Here is a 17,301-nt window from a genome sequence, read left to right as displayed (position 1 = left end):
AGGTTGGGTGTTACTGGCAGCAGGCTGGGTGTTACTGGCAGAAGGCTGGGTGTTACTGGCAGCAGGCTGGGTGTTACTGGCAGCAGGCCCTGTGTTACTGGCAGCAGGCCGGGTGTTACTGGCAGCAGGCCCGGTGTTACTGGCAGCAGGCCGGGTGTTACTGGCAGCAGGTCGGGTGTTACTGGCAGCAGGCCCGGTGTTACTGGCAGCAGGTCGGGTGTTACTGGCAGCAGGTCGGGTGTTACTGGCAGCAGGTCGGGTGTTACTGGCAGCAGGCCCGGTGTTACTGGCAGCAGGCCCGGTGTTACTGGCAGCAGGTCGGGTGTTACTGGCAGCAGGTCGGGTGTTACTGGCAGCAGGCCCGGTGTTACTGGCAGCAGGTCGGGTGTTACTGGCAGAAGGCTGGGTGTTACTGGCAGCAGGCCCGGTGTTACTGGCAGCAGGTCGGGTGTTACTGGCAGAAGGCTGGGTGTTACTGGCAGCAGGCCCGGTGTTACTGGCAGCAGGTCGGGTGTTACTGGCAGAAGGCTGGGTGTTACTGGCAGCAGGCCCGGTGTTACTGGCAGCAGGTCGGGTGTTACTGGCAGCAGGTCGGGTGTTACTGGCAGCAGGCCCGGTGTTACTGGCAGCAGGCTGGGTGTTACTGGCAGCAGGCCGGGTGTTACTGGCAGCAGGCCCGGTGTTACTGGCAGCAGGCCGGGTGTTACTGGCAGCAGGCCGGGTGTTACTGGCAGCAGGCCCGGTGTTACTGGCAGCAGGTCGGGTGTTACTGGCAGCAGGCCGGGTGTTACTGGCAGCAGGTCGGGTGTTACTGGCAGCATGCCGGGTGTTACTGGCAGCAGGCCCGGTGTTACTGGCAGCAGGTCGGGTGTTACTGGCAGCAGGCCGGGTGTTACTGGCAGCAGGTCAGGTGTTACTGGCAGCAGGCCGGGTGTTACTGGCAGCAGGCTGGGTGTTACTGGCAGCAGGCCGGGTGTTACTGGCAGCAGGCTGGGTGTTACTGGCAGCAGGCCGGGTGTTACTGGCAGCAGGCCCGGTGTTACTGGCAGCAGGCCGGGTGTTACTGGCAGCAGGCCGGGTGTTACTGGCAGCAGGCCCGGTGTTACTGGCAGCAGGTCGGGTGTTACTGGCAGCAGGCCGGGTGTTACTGGCAGCAGGTCGGGTGTTACTGGCAGCATGCCGGGTGTTACTGGCAGCAGGTCGGGTGTTACTGGCAGCATGCCGGGTGTTACTGGCAGCAGGTCGGGTGTTACTGGCAGCAGGTCGGGTGTTACTGGCAGCAGGCCGGGTGTTACTGGCAGCAGGTCGGGTGTTACTGGCAGCAGGCCGGGTGTTACTGGCAGCAGGTCGGGTGTTACTGGCAGCATGCCGGGTGTTACTGGCAGCAGGTCGGGTGTTACTGGCAGCAGGCCGGGTGTTACTGGCAGCAGGTCGGGTGTTACTGGCAGCATGCCGGGTGTTACTGGCAGCAGGTCGGGTGTTACTGGCAGCAGGCTGGGTGTTACTGGCAGCAGGCTGGGTGTTACTGGCAGCAGGTCCGGTGTTACTGGCAGCAGGTCAGGTGTTACTGGCAGCAGGCCGGGTGTTACTGGCAGCAGGCCGGGTGTTACTGGCAGCAGGTCGGGTGTTACTGGCAGAAGGCTGGGTGTTACTGGCAGCAGGCCGGGTGTTACTGGCAGCAGGCTGGGTGTTACTGGCAGCAGGCCGGGTGTTACTGGAAGCAGGCTGGGTGTTACTGGCAGCAGGCCCGGCGTTACTGGCAGCAGGCCCGGCGTTACTGGCAGCAGGCTGGGTGTTACTGGCAGCAGGCTGGGTGTTACTGGCAGCAGGCTGGGTGTTACTGGCAGCAGGTCCGGTGTTACTGGCAGCAGGCCCGGTGTTACTGGCAGCAGGCCGGGTGTTACTGGAAGCAGGCCCGGTGTTACTGGCAGCAGGTCGGGTGTTACTGGCAGAAGGCTGGGTGTTACTGGCAGCAGGTCAGGTGTTACTGGCAGCAGGCTGGGTGTTACTGGCAGCAGTTCGGGTGTTACTGGCAGCAGGTCAGGTGTTACTGGCAGCAGGCTGGGTGTTACTGGCAGCAGGTCGGGTGTTACTGGCAGCAGGCCGGGTGTTACTGGCAGCAGGCCGGGTGTTACTGGCAGCAGGCCGGGTGTTACTGGCAGCAGGTCGGGTGTTACTGGCAGCAGGCTGGGTGTTACTGGCAGCAGGCCGGGTGTTACTGGCAGCAGGCCGGGTGTTACTGGCAGCAGGTCGGGTGTTTCGGCCAGGGGCAGACTAATGCTCTAGCCTCTATTAAACAACTATAGTTACAAAGCTTTAAAGACACTTGTTTGTCCTTTCAGAGACACCATAGTAAAAGTGTGGCAGCTGCCATGTTTGTGGACCCACAGTAAGTAGACAGAATCGTTCATTCTAATAGAATAAAAGCATAAAAGTGATTTCAGGAGGGTTATTACATGCTAACAGAAAGACATTGTCTTACTGACAATGTCAGTAAGACAATGCCACTGATAGATTCCATTTTTCTGACATTAGTCTTTAATTTTCCACTGAACCTTTGAAGGAGATGGATAGATGGCTTTTTGGATCTTAAAACACAGTAAAGCCTCTAAACCACCACCAAAAACTATCTTTAATTACATATCTTGATAGTCTCAGGACAAAGTCTATTACAGCATTATCTACACGCTGTTGGCACCTGGTGAATCTATCTAGGATCGTGTATAAGGTGTTTTTATTGACACATTTTATGGCTGTGTTGATCTATGAATTAATTCTGTAGCTTCATAAGCTAAACAGTATGTTTGTCTATTGTTTCTTTATTCAGTGAAAACAGGGTGCAGGAAGGTTATTGCTATGAGAACAGATACTTTATCACCATCTCTGGCCAGTTATGAGACAATTGTTCAGTGTCAATTAGCTGTCCGAATCACCTGCAGATGTTTCAGATTTTTTTTTAACCAATTTTTCTTTTCCAGCTTTTGTTGTTTTTATTGCAACTTTTTATATTTGTGTTGCTGCCATCATATTTGAAACAAACTCATATGTTTTCTGAAATAATAAAATGTTTCAGTTTTAACATGATGTTTATGTTCAACCTGGAAGAAAATATGGTTTGAAGAGGTTTGAAAATCATTACATTGTGTTTTTATTTAGATCCAAACTTTTTAATGCCTAGACTTATTACTGTTGAAAATAATGTCAGTACTACTGTTGATGTACTACTAAATACAAAACGCTCAGTACTAAAACCACACCTATGCTGCTGTAAAAGTACTAGTCAGCCTACTGTTGAAAACCACATCAGTGTTACTGTGAAAGTAGTGAACAGGCGATACTACTGTTTTGGACAGATCAGGTGTGAGCAGGGACGGTGGGCATACCTGGAAGCCTCCCAGTGTGATCGTCAGAGACACGTCAAGTGGTCGGTTGACCACTCCAGCAACAGATTTAATGAGCGACATGAAGAGCAAAGGAAACCAGACGATACAGATCAATAAGAGAACGATCAAACCGCCCATCCCGTACTTGACCACCCGCTTTTTCTTCTGTCCACGGGGCTGAGGGTACCTCTGTATGCAAAGCCACACAAATACAAGTATTTTCGGAGTGTACACTTTGACGGCTATGTACTGACAGAATGTTTGTGTAAAGGGAATCGAACCTTCTCTGACTCCCTCCAGCATTTTAAGACAAAACAGTGAGCGTAAACATCCTCCACACAGATCCATGAGGACAGAGACAGTGTGGTGTCTGTCCACACCCAATCCATCACCGCTCTCAGCTCGGTTAGGAATGGAACCAGTCGGAAACTAGAAGCAAGATAGGAAACACAGGTCAGATGTCCAGTTACGGACTACAAAACAAAGTTTCCCCAAGCTCCAGGTTTATATACTAAGCTAGGCTAAGAGTTTCCCAAAGCTGCCAGTCTATATGCTAAGCTAGGCTAAGAGTTCCCCAAAGCTGCCAGTCTATATGCTAAGCTAGGCTAAGAGTTTCCCAAAGCTCCCAGTCTATATGCTAAGCTAGGCTAAGAGTTTCCCAAAGCTCCCAGTCTATATGCTAAACGGAGCTAAGAGTTTACTCCAGCCCCCATTTATATGCTAAGCTAGGCTAAGAGTTTCCTAAAGCTTCCAGTTTATATGCTAAGCAAGGCAAACAGTTTCTCTCAGCTCGCAGTCTGGATGGTATGCTAGGCTAGGCTAAAACCTACCCTTGGAACAGGAAGAGGTTCAGGTAGTTGTAGCTCTTGGTCAGGAAGTTTCCTAGAACTCGTGTTGGGTAACCAGATCTGATCTGATAAGCTGACAGGCCAAAGTAAACGCATTTGACGAAGTACCACAGTTGAGCCACGAGGTTCTGATTGAACCGCCTGCAGAGAGATGGATGGAGGAGTAAACAAAGAACCAGACTAGTTTTGTGTTACTCCCTCCAGAAACAGAATATTTAAAGGAATAAATTCTTCATTACAGCTGAAGGTAACTGAGAGGTTTGTGTTAGAAAAAAGGTCAGAAGTTGTTAAAAAACATAAAGGTGATCTACCTTTCAGTGACTGTCGGCAGGATGAAGAACATCCAGAAATGAATCCCAAAAACCAAAATAACCTGGAAAATCAATTTTCCCAGAACTGTCTTCCTTAAATACAGAGCCCTGTCTATAACCATGGTACCTGATAAAACAGATGGGTGGACAGGTACGTAAGCAAACAGGTGGACAGACACAGCAGTGTGAATACAGGGGTGGACCTACCAAACTGGATGAGGACCATTACTAAGAAAGCTTCAGGAACTTGATCCTCAGACAGGGAGGATGTGATATCAGCAGCAGCAGAATGTTTCTGAGAGTTAAAGATTAACAAAATAGTTTCACAGAATGAAAGACATCCAATCTAAGAAACATTACACTGGAGTTCTGGTTCAACTCAGTAACAAACGGGAACAAAACTTCACTCCAAAGGCCCAGAAGCCGAAGACGATGATGATGAAGTCAACAGTGTCAGCCAGGAACATGAGGACGTACACATCAGTCACGGCGCTGTACTCAGGTTGGACGAGAGCTCTGAAGAACTGGCAGAGCGGCTGGTAGAGAGACATGCACCTTACAGGCACACACAGGAGAGTTGTGGATAATGAGGTTAATGGACGGTGTTACTGTGTGCAGAGTGTATACTCACCTGCTGACAGAATACTGCCTGGCCAGAACAGAAAGCTCCTGCAGTTTCTCTAGCAGCAGATCCCATCGACTGGGCTGCTGAGCTTTGGAGCTCACGCTCCCTGGAAAGAAGAGGAAACATCACGATGCAGCACCTGGAAGTTTATGCTAAGATAAGGACACATATGTATACCAAGACATCACCCTTGTGGAGTGACAGTGTGTTTGTACCTGCAGGAGAATGTTGCAGAGTGGAGCTGCCACGAGTTTGTCTTGTTGCTCTACGGCGCAGAATGTTGCCAGCATCAGTACCAGCATCACTTCCGGTGCTTCTGAGAGTGAAATCAACTTCATCACTGCAATGACCAGGTGTGCCAGTCTCCGTGGTAACAGTCTGATCCCACAGTCCATGGCACTGCAGAGGATGACAAGGAACAGGGAGTTTAATAAATTTAAATAGGTTTCTGTGGTGGTTTTTACTGCAAGCACAGTTCTGTTGGTAATACTGTAGCGTACTGTCCAACCTGGGGTGGTTCAATCCAGAGCGTAGCAGCTATTCTGCTAGGTTAGCTAAATACTGCATTCACAGGAACGTTTGTCAACAACCAGTTATTTTCCTTGTCTTTCCATCTGGTCCTTTTACTTCTAAAGCATAATTTCTGTGAGGGTTTAGTAATCAAGCATCTGGTCTGTTGCCTCCACAATTTGTGAAAACTGCAAGAGAAACGCCTGTTAAATTTTCAGCCTCCAACTCAAGGGTGTAGGGTTGGGGCTGCTTAAGCAGCAGCTAGTTAGCTCGCTTACTTTAACCAGCAGCAGTTAGCTTCAGGGTTAGCTCGCTTTACTTTAATCAGTAGCAGCTAGCTTCAGGGTTAGCTCGCTTTACTTTAACCACCAGTAGCTAGCTTCAGGGTTAGCTCACTTACTTTAACCAGCAGCAGCTAACTTCAGGGTTAGCTTGCTTTACTTTAACCAGCAGTAGCTAGCTTCAGGGTTAGCTCGCTTTACTTTAACCAGCAGTAGCTAGCTTCAGGGTTAGCTCACTTACTTTAACCAGCAGCAGCTAACTTCAGGGTAAGCTTGCTTTACTTTAACAAGCAGTAGCTAGCTTCAGGGTTAGCTCACTTACTTTAACCAGCAGCAGCGAGCATCAGTTGGTTTAGGGGTAATCTCCCCTCTCTTGCCCCAGCAGCAGTGAAACAGACGTGTGACTCTGCTGGAACTAGAAGAGCTATATGGTGTTTGACTAAAGCTTGTTGCAGAAATCTTCACTACTAAACAGGAACTGTCTAACTTCATTCTGGTTCTGTGGTGGTAAAAGTTGGCATTTTAGCTTCAGTATGGCTCTATGTTGGTGTGTGTTATACTTTCGCTCTCATTCTGTGGTGGTGTAGGTCCTGCTTTTACATCCAATCATAGGGCTGTTGTGGAAGTTTGTTTATTTTCATTATGGTGGTTTAAGTGTGGGTTTTACCTTGAGTATGGCTCTATGGTAGAACAAAGCCAGCAGCTGCAGCAGATCATACAGAACGTAGCCTTCCTTCTTCTCAACACCCAGGATGTTTGGAGGGTGGAAAGGTTTGGAACGGTCCACTTCTAGCTTCTGGTTGAAGGGAAAAAACCCAAACTGGAAGAAATACTTGATTACAATAGTGACCTGAGGACACACAGAGGAGCCAAGTATGAAGTTACGGATAAAGCCAGAAAGGAGCATCATTCCAAGGAACAGAACACCGCAAACCTCAGTGTAGATGATAGCCGTCATCCAGAAGGTCTTACTAGGTCGAGGAACAGACAGCGTTGCCCAGAGAAAGACTAGCATAGGAAGCACCAATGTGAGACAGCTGCCAGACACCATGTGGTTCAACACAATGACGAGATAACACACTATCTCCGACCTGACAGGAACAAACAGGACATGACTTTGTCAGCCACATAGAAACATGTTTTGGTTGTTAACTGGCCTCAGTTTAACAGATACAGATACAGTGAATATGAGCATTCACGACCTGGGAAACCGCGTGGTTTACTGAATATCTACAGAAACACTGGATGAGGTGAAGAAGAAGAAAAGGTGAGTTGAAGACAAGCAGACTAAACATCATGTGACAGCTACAGTCAGCTGTCAGGAATGAAGAAGTCTTCAATCCTCATGACGGCCAACTTTCCCATAAATGACTGAAACCATGGAGGACAGACAACGGTTTAGTTTTTTAATGTCCTGATGGAGTGAATAAACAAGTTTTACTGAGTGGAATTTCTAAATCTTCTTAAAGTCCAGATCTTAAAAAGCATGTAGACGTTAACATTTACAAAGAATGTTAAATCTATTTTAAGCTAATATAGAACTCAGAAGTTCATCCTGTGGAAGGGATCCAGCTCGTCCAGCTGCGTCTCCATGATGGACAAGAAGTTCTCCACATCTTCAACTCCCTGTGGGAATTTAAAAACCAGGATGTCTGTCTGGTTTCCAGCTGGATGAAGACATGTCTTTATGCTTTCTCTGATGGTTGGGGCGTTTACCCGCATGCGCCCATTCATGTGCACGTCAAGGTGAAACTCAGGTCGCAGCATTGAAAGCATCACATGTAGAACTGAACTGCATGTCTGAGGAGGACTGGATGTAAACACAGCTGGAATCTACAGGAAAGCGTGTTCATGTCAGCTTACCTGGCTGCCAGGATGTGGTACAGGGCGTAGCACAGCTGCAACAGCTGGGGCTGGTTGCCGTAGAAACGGTCTGATGCCTCCAGCTCCTTGTTGTAAAAAGTCCTGAAGCACAGAAAAATGTGGTGTGAATCATGAGCAGGTCACAGCTGAAGATCCCGTTACGTCTCGTCTGTCCTCACCTGTTTTTCAGCAGCTCGCTGGCAGTCAGCTCCTGGGTGCGAGACGCCACCGGACAGGAAGTGGAGGCTGACTCAGACAGGAAGTCACCCACCGGACTCTGAAAAGACAGTGGTCTCCCGACTCCTGGGCCCAACTCACTGGCGTCCTCTAACTGCCCCGTACCTGTCTGCAGGTCTAGGCCGAGGGCCAGGCTGTAGGAAGGTGGGAGGTGCAGGGAGGATGAGGAGGTGGGAAAGGAGGCACTGGAGAACTGATGAGGAGGCTGGCTACAAACAGGAAGTTGTTGTGTTGATTCTCCACCACTGTTTACACACAGACAGATCAATGTTATTGTTATTGTCCAAAACACCCAACACCAGCCTGGTTATCAATATGTCTGATTGGTAAAAACGTTCAGAGCATTTAGCTCAGGGGGAGGGGGAGCCTCATGAACGGAGGTCTCAGGTCCTCAACCCACTGGCCCGGTTCTGACGAAGGATATACACATTCTGATGAAGATCCAAGAGAAGAAGAAGAAGCAGGAAGGTTCTGGTAAAGAAGAAGAAGAAGCAGGAAGGTTCTGATAAAGATCCAGAAGAAGAAGCAGGAAGGTTCTGGTAAAGAAGAAGAAGAAGCAGGAAGGTTCTGATAAAGAAGAAGAAGATGCAGGAAGGTTCTGGTAAAGAAGAAGAAGAAGCAGGAAGGTTCTGATAAAGATCCAGAAGAAGAAGCAGGAAGGTTCTGATAAAGAAGAAGAAGAAGCAGGAAGGTTCTGGTAAAGAAGAAGAAGAAGCAGGAAGGTTCTGATAAAGAAGAAGAAGATGCAGGAAGGTTCTGATAAAGAAGAAGAAGATGCAGGAAGGTTCTGGTAAAGAAGAAGAAGAAGCAGGAAGGTTCTGATAAAGATCCAGAAGAAGAAGCAGGAAGGTTCTGGTAAAGAAGAAGAAGAAGCAGGAAGGTTCTGATAAAGATCCAGAAGAAGATGCAGGAAGGTTCTGATAAAGAAGAAGAAGAAGCAGGAAGGTTCTGGTAAAGAAGAAGAAGAAGCAGGAAGGTTCTGATAAAGAAGAAGAAGATGCAGGAAGGTTCTGGTAAAGAAGAAGAAGAAGCAGGAAGGTTCTTATAAAGATCCAGAAGAAGAAGCAGGAAGGTTCTGGTAAAGAAGAAGAAGAAGCAGGAAGGTTTTGATAAAGAAGAAGAAGCAGGAAGGTTCTGGTAAAGAAGAAGAAGGTGCAGGAAGGTTCTGGTAAAGAAGAAGAAGATGCAGGAAGGTTCTGATAAAGATCCAGAAGAAGATGCAGGAAGGTTCTGATAAAGAAGAAGAAGAAGCAGGAAGGTTCTGGTAAAGAAGAAGAAGAAGCAGGAAGGTTCTGATAAAGATCCAGAAGAAGATGCAGGAAGGTTCTGATAAAGAAGAAGAAGAAGCAGGAAGGTTCTGGTAAAGAAGAAGAAGAAGCAGGAAGGTTCTGATAAAGAAGAAGAAGATGCAGGAAGGTTCTGGTAAAGAAGAAGAAGAAGCAGGAAGGTTCTTATAAAGATCCAGAAGAAGAAGCAGGAAGGTTCTGGTAAAGAAGAAGAAGAAGCAGGAAGGTTCTGATAAAGAAGAAGAAGCAGGAAGGTTCTGGTAAAGAAGAAGAAGAAGCAGGAAGGTTCTGATAAAGAAGAAGAAGCAGGAAGGTTCTGGTAAAGAAGAAGAAGAAGCAGGAAGGTTCTTATAAAGATCCAGAAGAAGAAGCAGGAAGGTTCTGATAAAGAGGAAGAAGATGCAGGAAGGTTCTTATAAAGATCCAGAAGAAGAAGCAGGAAGGTTCTGGTAAAGAAGAAGAAGATGCAGGAAGGTTCTGGTAAAGAAGAAGAAGCAGGAAGGTTCTGGTAAAGAAGAAGAAGAAGTAGGAAGGTTCTGGTAAAGAAGAAGAAGCAGGAAGGTTCTGGTAAAGAAGAAGAAGAAGAAGGAAGGTTCTGGTAAAGAAGAAGAAGCAGGAAGGTTCTGGTAAAGAAGAAGAAGAAGTAGGAAGGTTCTGGTAAAGAAGAAGAAGCAGGAAGGTTCTGGTAAAGAAGAAGAAGAAGTAGGAAGGTTCTGGTAAAGAAGAAGAAGCAGGAAGGTTCTGGTAAAGAAGAAGAAGAAGTAGGAAGGTTCTGGTAAAGAAGAAGAAGCAGGAAGGTTCTGGTAAAGAAGAAGAAGAAGTAGGAAGGTTCTGGTAAAGAAGAAGAAGCAGGAAGGTTCTGGTAAAGAAGAAGAAGAAGTAGGAAGGTTCTGGTAAAGAAGAAGAAGCAGGAAGGTTCTGGTAAAGAAGAAGAAGAAGTAGGAAGGTGTCCCTGTAGACACCAGGATGATAGTCTGGCTGAGATCAGAGGATGATTCCTGATGAACGGACCTGTGTGATCCACCGGTGCTGTCTTCCTCTGAAGATGTGAAGGACGGGAAAGAACGGACTCTGTCCATCCTGGACAACCTGGGTCGTGGTCTTTGGCTGGTTTTTGCCACCAGGCATTCTGGGCGGCCCTCGGCTTCACCAGATTTCTCCGCTTGTCCCGGTGGAGGTTTTGCTTCAGCTGGACCCTCTGAGGCTTGATCTGGTTCTACTGATCCATCTGCTCCTGATAATGGTTCTGGATCCATTTCAGGAGGATCTTCAGGATTTTGAGGTTCAGTTTTTTGGACTTGGTCTTTGTAGAACTCCAGTCCTGTTTTAGCATGAAGAGTGTTTGGATCTGGTCCTGATCCCAGTGCTGGACCAGGTTCAGGGTATGGACTGAAGAGTCCACTTCCTTCTATTTCTGTCTCAACATGTAGATTTGTGGGACCACAATCTGCTGGTCCAGATCCTGGTTCTGGCTCAGTGTGTAGGTCTCCCATGTAATTTCTGCCAGAAATTGACTGTAGTTCTTCGCCAGATGATTGAGCTGGTGCTTCTCCAGCTGGGTCAGAAACGAGCCTCTCTTCTCTTCCTGTCTCAGCTGAGGCCTGTTGCTTGGACTCATGGGTACTGTAGTCCAGTTCTGACTCTGTAGAGGTTCCCATCATCTTCTGTTGGTAGTAATAGTTGATAGCCTCCCTGCTGGGGGTACTGCCCTGGAAAGCCAGAGAACACAACCAGGTTAGGATTCCCCTCCAGCCCACAGCCTGCTGCAGGACATTGCAGTCCTGATGTTTCTACCTGTTTGGCCTGCTGTGTCAACATGCAGTGCTCAATCCGGAGCACGGTGGAGATATCCATGTGTTCCTGACACAAGCTGTTCAACCAGGCAGTCAGAGAGTCAAGGAGAGCAGAGAGCAGAACCCAGAAGAACCGAAGAGTGTTGGAGAACCGACGCAGAGCTGTGTCTGAAGAACACGGAAGCCGAGCGTTTTAACGACTCCTATATTAATACATTTTATAAAACGCTTCAGTGGAAACCTCCTACCTGGTTCCAACCCCGTGTCCTCCTCCACTTCCTCCTCCTCTGTCTCCTCCATCACCTCTATGACTGCAGCTGTTAAACAGAAGAAGATGGTTCTGGTATCATCGCTACCTCTGACACTAAGACTGCTCAGACACTGTTTCACCAACATTTGAGAACACTGAAATGGGTTTGAGACAAGTTGTAGATGTGAAACCATTACGCTTCCTGCCTTCTGTCTGTATTAATGTTGTATGTTTTAATTCAATTATCCAGGTAAAGCTGATCCAGAAAAAACTATTTAAATCTGATTAAATGTTCCTCACTGGTTCACGATGGATTGATTACTGGATGGATGATGGATGGATGGATGTATGGATGGAGGGAGGGATGGATGGATGGATGGAGGGATGGATGGATGGATGATAGATGGAGGGAGGGATGGATGGATGGATGGAGGGATGGATGGATGGATGATAGATGGAGGGAGGGATGGATGAATGGACTGAGGGATAGATAGATGGATGGATGGATGGATGGATGGAGGGACAATGGATGGATAGATAGATGGATGGAGGGATGATGGATGAGTATCCTAACCAGTCAATACTACAAACCCAGATGTGAACGTGTGAACGGTGACAGCGGTGCAGATGTTTATGTGAGGATGTTCCACCTCCCTCCAGCTCCTCCTCACCTCCTCTCTCCTCCTCTCTCCTGCTCCGCTGTTCGGACGAGTTCTTCCTCCAGAGCTTCTTGCTGCGAGCTCTCATAGCTGTTCTGGAGTCTGTAATCCAGGCATGGTAGACGAACTGACGGAGAGGAACAAACCAGACTCATCACAAACCTCATCAGACATACAGCTGCTGTGTCTTCCAGCTACTCCATGGTCTTTATTTTCTGCTCCCACTGGCAGAGGAGCAGAGGTTGGATTCCCAACATCCAACAACATCCAACATCATTTCCAGCGAGTCATGGAGACTTACCTGAAAGGCTGACTTGTCAGTAAGCCCCGCCTCTTTTTTCTCCTCTCCCCCCTTCTTCTCTTCTTCCTCCTCCTTCTCACTGTCTGTCTCAAACAGGTAGTAGTCGCCACTCCTCACCACTACAGGGAGAAACAATATGAACCCCGTCTGAAGTGGCAGAAGGCTCTGATCATGTCAGAGGTCATGTGACTCACTGGAGGCGTGATTGACCCAGGGTTTCCACCAGTCTTTCTCCTCCTGCACCTCCCTCGTCTTTTCTTGACCTGCAGAAAATAAATCTTCAGTTTATGCAGCAACTGGAAGCCTGTTGCCATGACGACAGATATTATTTGCCAGACCATCGGTTTGGAAACTGTCTCGGGTCATCGTCATCATCCTCTCCTTTCCTTTACGGAATTTCTGCTGCCGGGATTTTATCCTCTCCATCCTGAAGGACACAGAGACGGGACAGGTGTGTATCTGTACCCGGACAGGTGTGTATCTGTACCTGGACAGGTGTGTATCTGTACCTGGACAGGTGTGTATCTGTACCTGGACATGTGTGTATCTGTACCCGGACATGTGTGTATCTGTACCTGGACAGGTGTGTATCTGTACCTGGACAGGTGTGTATCTGTACCCGGACATGTGTGTATCTGTACCTGGACATGTGTGTATCTGTACCTGGACAGGTGTGTATCTGTACCTGGACATGTGTGTATCTGTACCTGGACAGGTGTGTATCTGTACCTGGACATGTGTGTATCTGTACCTGGACATGTGTGTATCTGTACCTGGACATGTGTGTATCTGTACCTGGACAGGTGTGTATCTGTACCTGGACATGTGTGCATCTGTACCTGGACAGGTGTGTATCTGTACCCGGACATGTGTGTATCTGTACCTGGACATGTGTGTATCTGTACCTGGACAGGTGTGTATCTGTACCTGGACATGTGTGTATCTGTACCTGGACAGGTGTGTATCTGTACCTGGACAGGTGTGTATCTGTACCTGGACATGTGTGTATCTGTACCTGGACAGGTGAGTATCTGTACCTGGACAGGTGTGTATCTGTACCTGGACATGTGTGTATCTGTACCTGGACATGTGTGTATCTGTACCTGGACAGGTGTGTATCTGTACCTGGACATGTGTGTATCTGTACCCGGACAGGTGTGTATCTGTACCCGGACAGGTGTGTATCTGTACCTGGACAGGTGTGTATCTGTACCTGGACATGTGTGTATCTGTACCCGGACATGTGTGTATCTGTACCTGGACAGGTGTGTATCTGTACCTGGACATGTGTGTATCTGTACCTGGACAGGTGTGTATCTGTACCTGGACATGTGTGTATCTGTACCTGGACAGGTGTGTATCTGTACCCGGACATGTGTGTATCTGTACCTGGACATGTGTGTATCTGTACCCGGACATGTGTGTATCTGTACCCGGACATGTGTGTATCTGTACCCGGACATGTGTGTATCTGTACCCGGACATGTGTGTATCTGTACCCGGACATGTGTGTATCTGTACCTGGACATGTGTGTATCTGTACCTGGACATGTGTGTATCTGTACCCGGACATGTGTGTATCTGTACCTGGACATGTGTGTATCTGTACCTGGACATGTGTGTATCTGTACCTGGACAGGTGTGTATCTGTACCTGGACATGTGTGTATCTGTACCCGGACATGTGTGTATCTGTACCTGGACATGTGTGTATCTGTACCTGGACATGTGTGTATCTGTACCTGGACAGGTGTGTATCTGTACCTGGACATGTGTGTATCTGTACCTGGACATGTGTGTATCTGTACCCGGACATGTGTGTATCTGTACCCGGACATGTGTGTATCTGTACCCGGACATGTGTGTATCTGTACCTGGACATGTGTGTATCTGTACCTGGACATGTGTGTATCTGTACCCGGACATGTGTGTATCTGTACCTGGACATGTGTGTATCTGTACCTGGACATGTGTGTATCTGTACCTGGACAGGTGTGTATCTGTACCTGGACATGTGTGTATCTGTACCCGGACATGTGTGTATCTGTACCCGGACATGTGTGTATCTGTACCCGGACATGTGTGTATCTGTACCTGGACAGGTGTGTATCTGTACCTGGACATGTGTGTATCTGTACCTGGACATGTGTGTATCTGTACCTGGACAGGTGTGTATCTGTACCTGGACAGGTGTGTATCTGTACCTGGACAGGTGTGTATCTGTACCTGGACAGGTGAGTATCTGTACCTGGACAGGTGTGTATCTGTACCTGGACAGGTGTGTATCTGTACCTGGACATGTGTGTATCTGTACCTGGACAGGTGTGTATCTGTACCTGGACATGTGTGTATCTGTACCTGGACAGGTGTGTATCTGTACCTGGACATGTGTGTATCTGTACCTGGACAGGTGAGTTTGTCCACCAACATATTTATGGACATCACTACAGAACACAGGACCTGACTACAGGCTGAAGTCCAGATGGGACAGAATCCAGTTTCTGTCTGGTCCAGTTCTCATTCTGGGATCTGGACTGTTCCTGGGTTGGAACCAGACTAAACTCTAGACTGGACTGAGACAGTCTGGTCTCTTCCCACACTGGTTCTGGACTCAACAAAGTGGTTTTGGGGCTGGACTCATGCCAGACCAGGACTGGACTGGACTGGTAGAAAATAACTGGACTAAACCAGGACTAGACTGGGACACGTGTTGGACTTGTCCTGGATTATATCTAGTCTTGACTCTGGACTTTAAGTCTTACTGTCTCTTCAGTAAGTCCATGGAGGTCTTCTCCTCGCTCAGTCTCGCTCTGACGGCTTTCACTGTGGACGCCTCAAAGAGCTCCGCCCCCCTGCAGCACACACACATTGCTGTTATGTGACTGGCTGTGTGTGTGTGTGTGTGTGTGTGTGAGAGAGAGGTGTGTACCTGGACGCCAGAAGCTGCGTATTCTGCAGGTCCAGCACCACATACATGAAGTAGTGACTCCTGAAGACCCTCCTCTGCAGCAGCAGGAAGCAGAAACACACACCGTCCCAGATGATCCCGGCCTCGTCGCTCGGCAGCTCACACTGTTTACTGCTCTGCTGCTCCGCTGTAAACAACAAACAGCAAACAACAGACAGTAAACAACAGAACTGTAAACAACAGACTGTAAAGAACAAACTGTAAACAAACTGTAAACAACAGAAGAGGAGGAGGCTTGGAGGAGGGGACGACAGACGTACGTTTAGAGTATCCTTTGATGGTGCACGCCAGGCTGAAGAGCTGGATCAGCCAGCAGTGGTTCAACACCAGAGACTTGATGAAGCCACAAGCCAGGATCTGATACACACACACACACACACACACAGGTTTGCTCTGTGTACACTAATCACACTGATGGTAATGAAGATGTGCCTCACCGACAGAATGTTCTTCATGGTGATCACAAACATGTTGTAGCCAATCAGACAGTCCCAGTACAGCAGGATGGATTTAACTGGTTTCAGCAGCAGGTCTCCGCCCACCAACAAGAAGTAGAAACAGGCCACCAGGTAACCCATGCAGAAGATACTGATCCTGGAACAGATCAGATCCGCTTCACTGTCAGCTGGGAATTTTCACACGTCAGAAATACAACTTCAAATGATTTCAGAACATTTTTATGGAAGTGTTACAGTGGAAGGACTTGGAGCCGAATGGTTCGCGCCAGCTGATTGGCTACCGGCTGATTGGCGCCGACTGATTGGCGCCGACTGGTTGGCGCCGACTGGTTGGCTGGCTGTGCTGTCTTGTCTGCGACTGGCTGGACCATCTGCTGAGTCAACAATCTTGTGCTTTGGTTTTCAGACTTGTGTGGATCGTGGGCTCAGGTGTTCCAGTCTGGATTTGGATGACCCACAAATCTGGTTGTTTCACTGACTGGTTTATCAGCAGTAAACCAGTTTAACGAACCAACTGTTTTCAATACACCTGTTGGAGGTATTTCTGACCACCTAGTGGTCATCATCGGCATTGCACTTCAATAAACCACAGCATCAGCTGCATCCATCTCTACGTGTGACTCCACCCCTCACCTGGTGGTTCCAGTGATGAAGATGATGGTGAGGACAAACCAGAACATGTAACTGAAGATGATCACCTTCATCATATCCAGGTACGACCTGAACAAACACAAGAGAGGGACAGTTGACACGTAGACAGGTGACATAGACAGGTGACCATGCTGCAGATTACCTGCACAGTATGAAGTCTGGCACTGTACAGAGACGGAGACGTCTGATTGGATCAGAGAAGTGCTCGTCGTCTTCGTCCATCTCACTGTTGTCTCCTGCTAGGAGCTGAACGGATGTCTGGAGCTCCTCCTCAAACACCTGCAGCTGTAGAGACGCCCCGAGCAGGAGCAGGAAGTCGTCTGAAAGGTGAGGAGTCGCTCATCATCACCACATTCACCGACTTCCTGGTTCAGTTTGTTATGGGTTTATTTACGTCACTTTTCACGTGCAGAATCTCTGCTTTCCATAAAATCTCAGAACATTCCACAACATCAAGACACGAAATCACAGAAAAACAATCTGAAAACTTTCACTCAGGACCATGAGACCACCTGGATTAACAGTCCACTACAGTATGGACTCTAATCTGGAGTCTGGACTGGATTCTAATCTGGAGTCTGGAGTCTGGACTGGACTCTAGTCTAGAGTCTGGAGTCTGGACTGGACTCTAGTCTAGAGTCTGGAGTCTGGACTGGACTCTAGTCTAGAGTCTGGAGTCTGGACTGGACTCTAGTCTAGAGTCTGGAGTCTGGACTGGACTCTAGTCTAGAGTCTGGAGTCAGGACTGGACTCTAGTCTAGAGTCTGGAGTCAGGACTGGACTCTAGTCGGGAGTCTGGACTAGTATGGAGTCTGGACTGGATTCTAGTCTTGAGTCCTGACTGGATTCTAGTCTGGAGTCCGGACTGGATTTTAGTT

At 48.2% G+C, this 17,301-nt stretch overlaps 1 protein-coding gene across 1 annotated transcript in view; it reads right to left on the bottom strand.

Annotated features, from left to right (window-relative positions):
* The window catches only part of LOC306770991 (piezo-type mechanosensitive ion channel component 2-like), a 76,309-nt gene that overhangs the window by 6,044 nt on the left and 52,964 nt on the right, over positions 1-17,301 (bottom strand). The window contains 25 exon segments of the mRNA XM_079260011.1: positions 3,384-3,572; positions 3,665-3,812; positions 4,214-4,372; positions 4,543-4,669; positions 4,750-4,837; positions 4,950-5,097; positions 5,174-5,273; positions 5,383-5,566; positions 6,626-6,808; positions 6,893-7,049; positions 7,822-7,923; positions 8,001-8,303; positions 10,356-11,053; positions 11,139-11,305; positions 11,386-11,454; positions 12,059-12,173; positions 12,348-12,466; positions 12,542-12,632; positions 12,636-12,774; positions 15,109-15,198; positions 15,276-15,441; positions 15,575-15,671; positions 15,752-15,908; positions 16,406-16,492; positions 16,566-16,743. Coding sequence (XP_079116137.1) covers positions 3,384-3,572; positions 3,665-3,812; positions 4,214-4,372; positions 4,543-4,669; positions 4,750-4,837; positions 4,950-5,097; positions 5,174-5,273; positions 5,383-5,566; positions 6,626-6,808; positions 6,893-7,049; positions 7,822-7,923; positions 8,001-8,303; positions 10,356-11,053; positions 11,139-11,305; positions 11,386-11,454; positions 12,059-12,173; positions 12,348-12,466; positions 12,542-12,632; positions 12,636-12,774; positions 15,109-15,198; positions 15,276-15,441; positions 15,575-15,671; positions 15,752-15,908; positions 16,406-16,492; positions 16,566-16,743 — 4,061 coding nt within the window.

The sequence above is a fragment of the Telmatherina bonti genome, assembly GCF_933228915.1.
Source record: "Telmatherina bonti genome assembly, chromosome: 20".
Classification (NCBI taxonomy): domain Eukaryota; kingdom Metazoa; phylum Chordata; class Actinopteri; order Atheriniformes; family Telmatherinidae; genus Telmatherina; species Telmatherina bonti.
Note: the sequence above shows the minus strand (reverse complement) of the source record. Positions and strands in the feature narration are given on the sequence as shown.